We start from the raw sequence: 14005 nt of genomic DNA on the forward strand, positions 1-14005 counted from the left end.
TAAAAAGTATCTAGCCGAAGAAAGATGTTTTGAATCATAATGGAAACCAAAGGAGTATAGAAAGATAAAAGACAATATCATCAAATACAATAAAAACATCAGAATGTTACTATGAGTAGTTGAACAAAGTTGCAAAAGATTAAGTTGACCTCAGCCATCCAAGGAAGGATATAGCAGCATTAACTCTCAAGCCCGGCGAAAGGCGAAAGCTCTTAGGCGGCCACTGCGAATGTTTTGAGAAACAAGCCTTAAGATTTATCATCACTGGTCATTTGTAATCAAAATAAATCATTTGTAATCAAAATAAAACATTTGTAAATAAATATAGAATTAACATTATGAAATTATGTTTATAGCATAATCAACATTGTCTCAGACATCCAAGGAAGGATAAAAACAGCATTAACTCTCAAGCCTGGCGAAGGCGAAAGTTCTTGGGCGGCCACTGCGAATGTTTTGAGAAACAAGCCTTCAAGATATCATCATAGACAGTATGCATAGGACATTAACCATATAACAAAAAACATGCACTTCATCATAATCAAAACTAGTAGTAGAACACAGTAATGAAATCAAACTCAATTAAAAAAAAAATTTAAAAAAGTGATCATTCAGACAACAAAATAACTGAAAATTAGAATAATTTGGCCTCATTGAGAAGATTAGATTAGTCTACACAAAAAACTTCAGCCATATGCTTGTCTATTTTAAATATTCTAATCATTGGCCAAACTAAACACAATTCAATCAACACTAACAAACAAACATCATTAAAATCTTCAACAAAAAAAAACATCATCAAACTCTTCAAAAACACAAACATCAGTAAACAGTTAAAAAAAATCAAACATTAGAATAAGTTATGATGAAATAAAAATAATGAATTTATGTTTGATAAAAAGGACTCAGAATATGGGTGGTGATATAACAGGATGGTCGGCAAGGTCAAAAAAGACCAATTACGACGAACGAGACCTATCACAGAAATCATCAATGTCCAATCTGTGTTTCAATTTCAAAATACCAAAAATCTATCAATTGGAAAATCAAAAACGGAAATTAGAAGCTTAAACTACAAACACAGAAGCTAAAAATACAGTAGGATTGTAAAAACGCAAACTTTGAAGAGGGAATAGAAAACCCTAGATTGCAATTGAAGAATGAAGTGGAAGAAATGAAGAACTTTGCAGCTAACTATTCTGCGATTGTGATTTGTGAGGGTTGGGGGTTAGGGTTTTAAAGAACTGTGTTTGGGCTTTTCTCTAGAATGTTCTTAGGGTGCGCCGCTCGTTAATCGGGTTGAGTTTGACCCGGATAATAGTATGGGTATTTTATAAATATATATTAAGTTTTATAAATATAAATAGTTTATGATATTTTATAAATATAAATAGTTTATGATATTTTATAAATTCACACTGATGAAAATTGTATTTATATAAACTATTTTACGATAATCTAACTTGACAAACTTATAATAATACATAAAAATTGTATAAGTTATTTGTATAAACTCAAAATTAAGCTAATTCAAATGGACCTAAGTAATAAACAATACCAGTTTATTTACAGGTTTTCATAAATAAAAAAAAGTTTATTTACATGTTTCGATTTTTACCGCGAAAATTAGGTCGGGAAATGAGAACTTACCTTGTGTGTCCTACATACTCTCCGATAGAAATTAGTATCGCTAATGACGGCGAAAATTTCATACCAATACCATGACCTTTTTTTCTTTTTCATATATAAATGAATATCGTTGGCAAAAAAAATTTTGATGATTTAAAATATTTTGTTAGATTATATTGATTTCGTTGTAAGGACTCTTCAACAACATAACCACCGACAAACAAGCAATCATTATGAGATAAGTAGCTTCTCATTTTTAGCTGTTTTCTGATTATTTTAAAAATCTGTAACAAACAGACGCAAAAACAATTCAAAGTCCCTATTTATTATAGATTTTTTTAAAATAGATTTTTGTAGTGTTACATAATTTTGAGTAAAAAAAAATTACAAAGAATTTTTTTAAAAAAGCTTCAAATGAAAATTCGGTTTGAATAGTTATTCTTAAAATGTTATTTTAAATATAATATCATTTTATTGAAATATTTTTTTATATAAAAAATTCGAAAAATCACTTAATTTTGAAGCTATTTCAAATAGATTTTCATAAAAATCATTTTTAAACTACAACTTTATGAAAAAAATTGTAATTTTGACTATGTTTTGATCTTCAATAATTTGTGTTTATGTTATATGATGTCAAAATTAGAGTTTCAATTTAGAAAAAACGAATATAAAAAAACTTGTAATATTTTAAAAAAGGTTTTAGAAAATCTATTTTCAAAAATATAAAAAAAAAATCTATTTTTTTAAAACCGAAACAAATAGGCCAAAAATTCCTCATCGGCATAAGTTAATTTTTTTATTTTTGTCTTAAATAAAGTTGTAATCCACTTAAATTAAACTCACATGTATTCGTGAGATACTGAATTCAAACCCGGATCATGACGTCAGCCATATAATTTCGACTTTTTTGTAGTTGCAAATTAACTTTAGTGGATAATATACACAATTGAAAAAAATCTCCACGCAAATAAAGACGCTGCTTCAATTTAGGCTAATAATTTATTAGAATTCAAAAGCTTTCCATGGTTATCAACTCGTGTCAAAAAGGGGTTGAGCCCGGAACTCCGCCACCAGCAAGACGCTACTGTAATCTAGCGGAACACCACATCCGCACTCGAACGAAACCATATCACCGGAAATGGCAAATCAATCGGAGGAACACCGCGATTAGTTCATTCTAGAGGTAATGAAGCTCTAAGATTTCTTTGTTATTTTATTCATTCTTCCAATGCATTTTGAATTATATGCTATCATCCTCAATTTTGATTAGATTTGTTATTGGATTATTATATGAATATCATTATCCACTTAGCTTAATTATGTTCGATGAATGAATTAATCAAATATTAAGTCCTATTATTTTTCTTTTATAAATTTAGTTATGATATAAGGTTTACATAGAATTGCATAGAATAACAAAATGAATCAAAATAGAGACATTGTCTTTTAAGTTTTACTTTACCAATACCAGTGATCTCAAAAACATCTAGTACATATACTTGTGACGGACACAAGTATACATACTACATGTCATACTGTATGCCACATGTATCCGATAACAATTTTGTATAAAGAATAATTGAAAAATTGGATACTTCTAAGATACGTATCTGAGAGTATCGGTGTGTCTGATACATGTCTGATATGGATACTTTGACGATTTTTGGAGTATCCGGACTTCATAGGTCAGCATTCATTGTTGCTGTATGTTAATGATTGGGACGGAACTCTTCGTGCAGCTAGACCAATATTCAGCTACTAGCTTAGAGAATGAAGAGTTGGTGTCCATTAGCTTTGAAGGCTCGTCGTATTCCACTAGTTTCCCTTTAATTATAACCAGCGAAAAATTGTGAGGCAATTGATAGTCATAGAAAACTAAAGTAGAGAAGAATAAGGAATTAACATACCGTAAGATAGGACCATGACCATGTCACTGTCTATTACAGTTGGAATTCGGTGAGCAACGGTTATAACCGTGCATTCTGCAAATTCTTGTCGAATTACTTTTTGTAGAATGGAATCTGTGGCAGAGTCAATGGAGGCAGTAGCTTCATCCAGAACTAGAATTCTGTTCCTCTTAAGTAGTACCCTTCCCAGACAAAATAGTTGGCGCTGTCCTAAGCTCCAATTTCCACCTTCATCACTCACTGCAAATATTGTCAGAATTAGACAGCAAATAGATTATTAGTTGCAAAACCATAGGATGGAAAATTTAGAGTTATAGAAAGGACAACTTGTAGTTTCAATAATTATATATTTTCGTTAATGTTGATTGTTGAAAGAGAAAAGCTGCATGCAACGGATTGTTGCCAAAAACTAACCAGAAGAGTCCAAGAGACTTGGTAATCTGCTGATTGTTTCCTTCAGGTGACATTTCTCCAAAGCCTGCATATCCAAATCAGTTCTAATCAACCCGGTGCTCATTATTCAATTACATTTAATTGGAAGTACATATTTTTCTACCATGTAGAGGAGGTAGTTCATTTACCTTCCATATTTCATCATCCGAGTACAGGCCTAGAGGGTCCAGGTTTGTCCTAATGCTGCCCTTGAAAAGAGTTGGTTCTTGAGGAATGATGCTTAGCTTCATTCTCAAATCCTTCAACCCGATTGAGCATATATTAATCCCATCTATGAGAATGTCACCTCTTGAAGGCTCAACTAAGCGAAACAAAGCACTTATAAGTGTACTTTTTCCACTTCCAGTCCTTCCAACAACTCCCACCCTACTCCCTTCTTTAAATGTACAAGTGATTCCCTTAAGGACTAATGGAGCGTCAGGACGATATCTAATCTAAAACCAATGTACAAAAATCATCAATTATAGCAAAATAGTGGTAGTAGTGTGGAAAACAATGACATGGATGCAATGCTACCTCTATGCCTTGAACTTCAATCCTACCCTTGGAAGGCCATGATGATGGTGGCCGGTTATCCTCCACAATGGCAGGAGGCTCGGCTGGAATGTGAATGAACTGCTTGATTCTTTCAACAGAGATTACGTGGTTTGATAAGTTGGAAAACCATCGAGTACAAAATATTTGGGCTCCTGTCAAATTAAAAGCATAAAAAAGAGACAGTCCCACAAGTCCTGCACACACAAAACAGAAGAATTGTCAAGAGTTGCCAGTATTAATAAAATCTTTTCATCGCAATCGACCTTTTATGAAATATTATTACCCGGGGACACATATCCATGAGGAAGCATAATAAGAAACAAAGCTGCAGTGACAACCGTCAAACTTTGAAGTGCCTCAATCCGTATAACCATCCATTCCATGGCCACGTTAGAATAAAAGATCAGCGTAGCATCTGTGTCCACAAGTTTTAAGTAGTATTTGATAAGTCTATCTACCATGTTGAATGCTCTTACAGTAACCACCCCAAGTGACGTCTCAGCTGCAAAATTCATGACAGGAGCTTTGGTTGTTCCATTGATCCGCATTAGTTCCCTTGCAGTTGCTTGATAATATTGCTTTTAGGCAAAAAAAGTAAACAAGATTAAGAATTTCCTAGCTCAGTGATATAATCATGGAAGAGAATGTGAAATCAATAAAAGTGGATGATGAACCTGAATGAATATTGATGCCACCATTGCAGGAACAGCAACAATGAGAACCTGCCATGTGACCGAAACCATTATGCAAATGATTACCAGTACTTCAATTGCTACTGATAATGCAAAGTGGATGGAATGAGGCATATCAAAGTCCAAAATACTCAAATCTGATGAAGCCTGCAAGATAAAAAATCTTAATCTAAATACGGGGGATGATTAGATAGTAATGAATGAACATAAGGAAGATATATAGATTTTTCCCCATTGGGAATAAACAAATCTTACTCGGGTTAAAATTCTTCCTACAGGGGTCGAATCAAAGAACATCATAGGAGAATTGAAGATCGCTGTAGTGAAGCTTGAGAAGTATGCAATTGAAGCTTTTAATCCGAGATGCGCATTCAAGTAAGACCTTAGATATACAAACATCACACCAGCACAAGAAATTAAGGAATAAACTCCAATCAATGTGGCACTAGTTACTTTTGGATTTTCAATGGCAATAGCAAGCCAAAAGGTTGATGCAGTCTGCAAAGCCATAAAAGCAAACTGTGCTAACACGATAAAACACAACATGAATGACCCCCTGGAATAAGAAATATAATCCCAGAATGGTTTCAAGCCTACATCACCAATCTCTTTTTCTTCCTCTTTTGTAAGTTGTACCCCAAATTGACCTCTGGCAGAACTCTTCCTCTTGCTTTGATTTTTAGTGAGATGAAAACTATGTGTCTCTTGTGGATTAGCCAAAACAACATTTTCGGAACCTCTTTTGTTTTTGTTATCTTGATTCCCCTCAGTAACTGCGTCTTTATGGGCGTTCACAAGTTGTTCAAAGGCTGTCCCAGCTGTTAGCAGATTCTCATAACTGCCTGATTGAATAACTTTTCCATCCTCCATTACCTAGAATGAGTTTATATTTCATAATTTTGTTCAATATTATATAGAAGATGTTTGGATATATAATTTAATTAAGCACTTATTCAGTAAGTTTTTGTCATATAAGAACTTATGTATACATTGAATCTACACTTGAAGAGGAAATGAGAGTAAACTTGACATAAGCTGAAAACAAAATAGGTTATTTGGAGGAGCTTATGAAAGTCAGCTGAAAACCACTCATGAACACATGATAAGTTATTTCCATAAGTCATCACCATCTAGTTAGTTCCATAAGCTCTTCTAAACACACTCATAATACAAATCTACATGAGACACTTTACCAATATTGTATCAACTTCTGGGAGAAACTCCACTTGATGTGTCACAAGAATGATTGTTTTCTCTCTTAGAGCAGTCATAATGCAGTCCTGTAATTTTGTAGATTCATTTAGTTTGATGCACCAAGATGAGGACAATAGATGATTAAAATGATAAAAGTCATATCTCCTTACCTTGAACAGAATAGCAGCAGTGTGCGCGTCGACTGCACTGAAAGGGTCGTCGAGGAGATAGATATCAGCATCTTTGTAGACTGCTCGAGCTAGTTGAATTCTTTGCTTTTGTCCTCCACTTAGGTTAATCCCTCTCTGACCTATTTCTGTAAGATCCCCGTGACTAAAATCATTGATATCCTCATCCAAGGCACACACTTTAATAGCATTCTCGTATCTTTTTTTGTTCATTGGCTTGCCAAAGAGTATATTATCTCGAACTGTTCCACTTTGTATCCAAGAAGATTGAGAAACATAGGCAAGGGTGCCACCTACATTAACCTGTTTTCCATTATAGTAAAATATCACGAGGTGAAAATTTTGAAGATACTAACACTATGTTTTTATTCATATGAACTTGGCATGATAAAAATCTAAATTTGTTTTATTAGTAACTTACAGTTCCTTGAATCTTGGGAATCTCTCCAAGTATTGCATACAAAAGAGATGATTTTCCAGCTCCAACTGGTCCACAAACTGCTATTTTCTGTCCCCATTTGATTTCTAAATTAACATCTGTTAAAGCTGGGGACACAGATTCATGATCCCAAGTGAAGTTGCCAGCTAGAATTACCACAGCATTAGCTGAACATTGCTTTAGGTTTTTTTCACTTTTGTCATCATTTTTTAGTTCTTCATCAAGCAAAAATTTATTAAGACGATCAAAGGAAACCTTAACTTGAATCATAATGGATAGAGCCTCTGGGATCATTTTAACTGGATCCCCCATGTTCTTCAATGTTGCAAGAACTGTGAAAATGGTTTCAGCATTCAATGGTGCACTCTTGGAAACGGCACATCCAATGAAAACAACAGCAGATATAACTGTAGGAGACAACCAAAAAAGAAATGAACTAGAAGCTTTCAGGATCTGCGCTTTAGACAACCACACGAACTCTTTATCGCGTAACGACTCGACTAAGTTCTTAAATTTTTCTTCCCATGATTGTAACTTAATGATCTTCATACTATTTAGAATTTCTGAAGTTGATCGAAGACGTTCGTCCTGTGCAGTCATAAACTGTGACTGACAATTTTGTAGGATCCTTGCAAACGGTACATTGAGAAGTCCACATATAAGAAGAGGGACTAAACCAGGAAGAGCACCAATACCAACAACACCAAAAAGGATAGCAATGGACAGAATAAGTTGCAATACAGAAGTCCATGTTATATGAAACCACCATGGGAATTCTCCCATTTTGTATGCATCAACTGCAATGTAATTCACAATTTCGCCTGCCGAGTGTCTTGTCCTTGCTGAGCTAGAAAGCTTTAGCTGCTTTTGATAAATTGCCACCATCAGAGCTGATCTAATTTTCATTCCTGACCTCCTTGAGTTAAAAAACCAATGTCTTTGAGACAAAGACTCTACCAATTTGGCTAGAATTAGAAAACCAACTATGGAAAAACCTTGTTTGAGATTAGGCTCAGTTCTTTTTGAGTAGTTAACAAAAGCATAGAGTATTAGAGGTGAAACTACAACAGAAATAGTTCTGAGTAGTGCATAGAATGCTATTAATGTGTTTTCTTTCAAGTAAGTTTTAACTACAGACCAAAGAACTAAGCTCTTTGTACTGTTATTAGTCCTCTCCTTTACAAGGGATTCCCATGCATGTACAAAGTTTTGATAGGCTGTGCTTGCTTCATCTTCAGAAACAAGGGAAGGTATGTCTTCAAGAGCTAGTGGCTTTGAGTAACCTAAACTGAGTAAAGAGTTAACCCAAGAGAAAATTAACTTGCTAAGAAAAGTAGCATGGGCTAGTCCTGTTTGTTTGGTTTCAATTTTCTGAGCTAACAGTGGTTCAGACAAACATTCTTGGACACTGTGAGTTCCTAAATAACCAAGATTTTTGAAGGCACATAATAGAAGAAGAAAGTGTACAAGCCATATTATGATATCAAAAGTTTCAAAGGCATCATGACCTTTGAACAGAATGTCAATGTTGAGAACTGAAATCAATACACTGGAAGATGCCCACCAGACAGAGTTTAGTATTTTAGTCCATTTGCCTCTCTGGACAAGCAAAGAAATTGTTAAAGAAATCCAAATGATTCCTTTGATATTGCAAGCTAACCAGCTCAGCTCATTAGAGTTATCGGTTTTCTCTATGAGATTCCACAAGCCAGTAACCAAAAAAGTAATGCTAATAAGAGCACAGCAGATTGAAACAAGTTTGAAAATCCAACTTCTTGTGTGGCTCCTATTTGCAGAAGTTTTTCTGATTAAACCGATAAACAAAGACGTGTAGTAGGCACAGACAAAAAGTATATTGACCGTGTCTATTGCGCTCCTTAGAGAACATAATGAAGTGAAATCAAAATCTTTCAGACAAATCAATGAGAAATCACCTGCATATCCATCAAAGAGAAACAAAAAACAATCAATATTTAGTTACTTGATCTTAGTAAAATATTTTTTATGGTATCAACTAGGATGATTGTTTCTGCATCTGTTTGTTTGCATCCTCTATGATTTAATCCTTAGATTAGAATTGTTTGTTTGCTAAAATAAGCTCTTTTTTTCCTTCATTTTTTCTGCATCCATTTGTTTGCATCCTCTATTATTTTTTAAGCTATTGAGCCACTGCTTTTATATGATGCAAGACCGTTTTCCAAACGTATTGATAATGGTGAGCAAAGTTTCTTTGTTTTATTCATGGCATCACAATTGTATAGCTACAGCCTACAGGACTATAATTTCAATTTTCATATAGCATCCCAAAAGAGCCTCGTAGTGTGTGGTTAAAAAGAAAAGTAACTTAAACACATCTCTGATAAGTGGTGTAGAAGAAAAAATTATCAACAACAATTTGGGAATGAAAATTTTATTTTCTCATGAAGGCAGTTTGAAAAGTAAAACTTGAAATGATAATAAACATTTGGACTATCGATTGGTAACAGCATCCACAATGCGGAGCTTGTGTTATCTGCAGTATTACTATGAGCTTGTTTTGAAGGTCTTATCACACTAAGATTCACTTCGTAATTTTCATCTTCGTCGTCAGAGCTTACATCATCTAAACGAGCAAAACCTCTCTCCAACAATTTTGTGCGGCTTCGCTTCCGTTTGTCAAAGGCAATAAGCTCTTCAACTTTGTTCTCTTGATATCTGTCGTTTAGCGGTTCCTCTGAGTAATTTTTACCTCCTGAACTGCTCACAGAAAACTTACTCTCTTTTTTTTGTTATCACGAACTCAAAGTTTGCCACTTTAAAGACTTTTTGTTACCATACATCTTATTTGCAGCTATGTTTTGCACCATATTTGCTCTAGCAGTCAACAACTTTGCTTTTGCAGCTGTGGTTTCCTTTCTATTGGTATCTCAATGATGATGTGTGTAATCAAATCGGCAAAAGGTAATAGTTTTTGTTTGAGTTGATTATTGTAATATCTTTCCACGATTCAGGAAGATTGTCTATGAGGATCCCATCAACGAACTCATCCGGAAGGGTGATGTTTTCAGTTTTCTAATCTTCCAACAACTTGTGATATTCGTTAACGAGGCACATATTAACGAATATCACAAGTTGTTGGAAGATTTGAAAGTTGAAAACATCAACCTTCCGGATCAGTTGGGATCTCATAAAAAAAAACTTCTTGAATCGTGGAAATATATTACAAAGAATCAACTCAAACACAAACAAACCTTTGGGTGATTTGATTACACACATCATCATTGACGATACCAATAGAACCAGAGCTGCAAAAGCAAAGTCGTTGGATGCTGAGAAAATATGATGCAAAACGAGATAAGAGGGACGATAACAAAAAGTCTTTAAGGTGACAGACTTTGAGTATGTTGATGAAGTTGAGGCTGTAGATGAAACAGAGAATAAGTTTTTTGTTTTTTGTGAACAGTTCAAGAGAGCAAAGTTGAAGAACTTAATGCCTTGGGCAAAAGGAAGCAAAGCCGCACAAAATGTTGGGGAGATGTTTTGCTTGTTTAGATGACTTAAGCTTTGACACCGAAGATAAAATAAAAATTAGGAAGTGAATCTTACTGCGAGAAGACCTTCAAAAAAAGCTCATAGTAATACAAATCCACTTCCTTCAAGAGAAGACACATCACTAAAAGTACTTGGTTTTAATCAAAGTTAGAGGGTCACTTTCCTTCAAATTTTTATTGGAAGGAGTTTGTTCCTTGCATAAAGCAGCAACCTAATTTTTGGCGTATTACGCTAACCCCGTAGGATTTAACAAGACCCTTTTTGGTGGAACTGAGGATACACAAACAACAAGAAATAATTTTTATGAAAAGGAGGGTACATAATTTGGATATTATTAGCAGACCTTCTCTTATAGCCAAAACAAAACAAATATGATTGATTCGTAAAAATTGGAGAACCTGAAAATTTAGTTCTTATGATAATCCACTCAAAAACATGGATATAGGAAACATTACTTGTTATTCAAGAGTAATGAGCATTTTTTGGTTGAGTCAGCAAAGTGATAAGAGTAAGTAACAACAAGTAAACATTAATTACTTACTAAGAGATAGATATGCATGCTTTGAGTAATAGTACTCATGACACAAACAAACATATAAGTAGGAAGAATAGTTAACAAATTTAGGAAACAAAGCATGATGCAAAGTTACGATTTTGGACACTAAACTTTTAAAAATAAATTTAACTCAAAAATTACAACAATTAGAAAAAAGGAAGCATCATATTCAACAATCTCAAGGATTTTCCGTCTTTTAGGATATAAAGTTGGATTGGTGACCAAAGTGAAAAAGTTAAAGAGTGAAATGATAAAAGTGGTTTCATGTTCAATGTTTTCCTCTAACAAAACTAAAAAATAGGGATGACAATAGGTAGGGTAGGGTATTATAGTACTCATCCTCATACTCGCAGTTTGAAAAAATACTCGTGCCCATTTCCATACCTGCGTGGGTAACAACCTTTGTACCCGTCCCCATACCCTATGGGTACCTACCCATACCCGTTCATTTTTGCGGGTTTTTACCCTATCCGTTATGGGTAATTTTTGCGGGTGTCCACTGGGTATGGGTCAAATTGTCATCCCTACTAAAAAATTAACAGTTTGCATACTAATATTAACTGTTAAAAAAATGAAATAAAAAATGGCGTTTTGGAGAGGCATTTCTATAGTGACCAAGATCCCAATTAGGTCGATACTTTTTTTTTTTATAATGGAGTTGAGGATTGAATCCAAAACATCTAGCATATTATTTAAATCTCTCACTACTTGACCAAATCTAGTGGCTTCAATTAGGTGGATACTTTAGCCGTTAATAATCGACAAAAAATACAATCAATATTTAGAATTATATATAAAAGTTGTGTAGTTTTTTTTCTGACTAAATGTAGTTTTCTAAATGACTCTCTTTCTTTAGAATTTCATATTAATTAAAAAGTATACTAAAGGGAGGTTACAAGAATTGGAAACACAGATGGAGTAATAATAATTTAGCATATAAAGGAAAAATAACATACTCCCTCCGTCCCAAAATATAAGAACTCTTTGACCACTGTACGTATGTCAATACATACTTTTGTTTAGGAATATTTTTAATTCTCTATTAGTAAATATTATAAAAATTTGATATTTAAAAAATATACATCGAAACAAATCAATCAAGATTTTACATGATAATATTTACATTTATATACTTTTAGAAAAATACGGTCAAAACAAAACATATGAATAGTGCATTTAATCAAAAAATGTCTTATAAAATGGGACGGAGGGAGTATCAAATAGATCAAATTCTTTTTGGCCAAAATATATTAACTTATGACATAGGGCATAAGCTCTATTACAGTAAAAGTTTTTAGATGAAGTAGGATTTTAGAATAACCATATATATACATGAAGTTTTTTTTTTCTTTAGCCAAGTAGCCTAATAGCTAAAAAATTCACTCATAGATATGTATAAAGGGAAAATTTTGGGTTCCAATCACAACTAATACATATATAATACGATGTCCTTATCAATTGAGTTATGCTCAGGGAGACTACATGAAACAACTAATAGCTGCTACTAAGAAATTGAGAAAACCAACAAGATAATTCCTTATAAAACTAAGGTTTAACTACGTATTTGGCCCCTTACGTTTATTTTAGGTCTCAATTTGGTCTATTACGTTTAAAAAGTATCAATTTGGTTCCTTGCGTTTCCATTAGGTTTCAATTTAGTCTTTTCTGTTAATTTTATCACTAACACTGTTTGATCTATACACGTATCAGTGTGTCCACATATGCAAACTGTTGCCACATGTGACAAAATTGATGGCAAGGACTAACTAATGCAAACAGTAAAAACGAAAGGGACCAAATTGATATGTTTTAAACGTAAGAGACCATATTGAAATTTAAGATAAACGTAAGGGACCAAATATATAGTTAAGCCTAAAATTAAAATATAAATTTCATACCTCACAAGTAAAAGTAGTAAATATACCAAAAACATACAAACATAAATTGTGAATGAAAAGCACAAATAAGGGTCAATGTTGTATCAAACTTTGAAAATAGAAATGAGATTGAGTGCTCTTTCTTCAACTCTTCTTTTCAATGTTTGATGTTAGTTTAGCTTATCAAAATGTTGTTTAATAGTTGATACACATTTATGTGTGTTATTGTGGTTTAGTGTTAGATGTTGTTAATGCTTAATAACCCAACACAACAAACTATAAATCGTAATTGATATATATTATTTCAACAAATTATAACAGATTAATAGGAGCATACAGTGATAGCATAATGTAACAGAACAAGTTTGTACAAGCCAACAATAGAAAGAAGGAAAGAAGAAAAGAATGATAAAAGTATATGTAGCATACCTTTACCCACATGTATTCTCAAAGAGTCAAAGTAAACCATTTTTTGGAGCATGAATTAGAATGTTGCTGTGATGCTCCTTTTGCAGCAGACAAACCACATTGATAAATTATTTCTCAAATATGTAACATACTTGTAATGGTATTATATGTGATTCATGTACTATGGTCCCAATGGTCCCAATGGTCCCAATGGGAATGGATATGAGTAAGTACTACTAGATATCCTGCACGTGGTTGGGGACTTTATTTATATTATATTATTATTTTAATTTTTAATAATAAGAACAAAAATAAAAAGCCAGCCTAATTTTTTAGAGATAAGTTTCTTTTCTTAATCATATTTCATAAAAAAGGGGTGGTTTTGGGTTTTTGACCTGGATATTTTTTTGATCTGCTTTAATCTAAATAAGTAATTTAAAAAAAAAGATTAAGTTTTTTTTTGTTATTTCGTTGTCCAGTTCGATGTCTTATTTTTCGTTTTCGTGCGGTGTTTGTTTGATTTCTCGTCGTCATAAAATGTTCGTTTGCTTTTTCGTCTTGTTGCATATGGTGTTCATTTGATTCAAATTG

The 14005-nt window shown here is 33.3% G+C and overlaps 1 protein-coding gene and 3 non-coding genes across 4 annotated transcripts; all 4 read right to left on the reverse strand.

The window, feature by feature from the left end:
* Positions 1-146: 146 nt before the first annotated feature.
* Positions 147-270, reverse strand: LOC123887750. The gene has a single exon (XR_006801750.1). It is a non-coding gene; the product is annotated as a small nucleolar RNA SNORD14 (small nucleolar RNA).
* Positions 271-368: 98 nt separating this feature from the next.
* Positions 369-491, reverse strand: LOC123887749. The gene has a single exon (XR_006801749.1). It is a non-coding gene; the product is annotated as a small nucleolar RNA SNORD14 (small nucleolar RNA).
* A 410-nt stretch (positions 492-901) lies between these two features.
* LOC123887821 lies at positions 902-999 on the reverse strand. The gene has a single exon (XR_006801814.1). It is a non-coding gene; the product is annotated as a small nucleolar RNA Z43 (small nucleolar RNA).
* A 1813-nt stretch (positions 1000-2812) lies between these two features.
* LOC123887440 (ABC transporter C family member 8-like) lies at positions 2813-13551 on the reverse strand. Its single transcript, XM_045936756.1, has 12 exons — positions 13436-13551; positions 7025-8976; positions 6586-6906; positions 6415-6501; positions 5477-6094; positions 5204-5368; positions 4813-5107; positions 4509-4723; positions 4121-4426; positions 3954-4017; positions 3540-3779; positions 2813-3456 (listed from the first exon to the last, which is right to left on the reverse strand). Exons 1-12 carry the CDS (start codon positions 13485-13487, stop codon positions 3326-3328), a joined length of 4446 nt encoding a protein of 1481 aa, XP_045792712.1. The 5' UTR covers positions 13488-13551; the 3' UTR covers positions 2813-3325.
* Between the last annotated feature and the right edge of the window lie 454 nt (positions 13552-14005).

Source organism: Trifolium pratense, linkage group LG5 (genome assembly GCF_020283565.1).
Source record: "Trifolium pratense cultivar HEN17-A07 linkage group LG5, ARS_RC_1.1, whole genome shotgun sequence".
Lineage (NCBI taxonomy): Eukaryota > Viridiplantae > Streptophyta > Magnoliopsida > Fabales > Fabaceae > Trifolium > Trifolium pratense.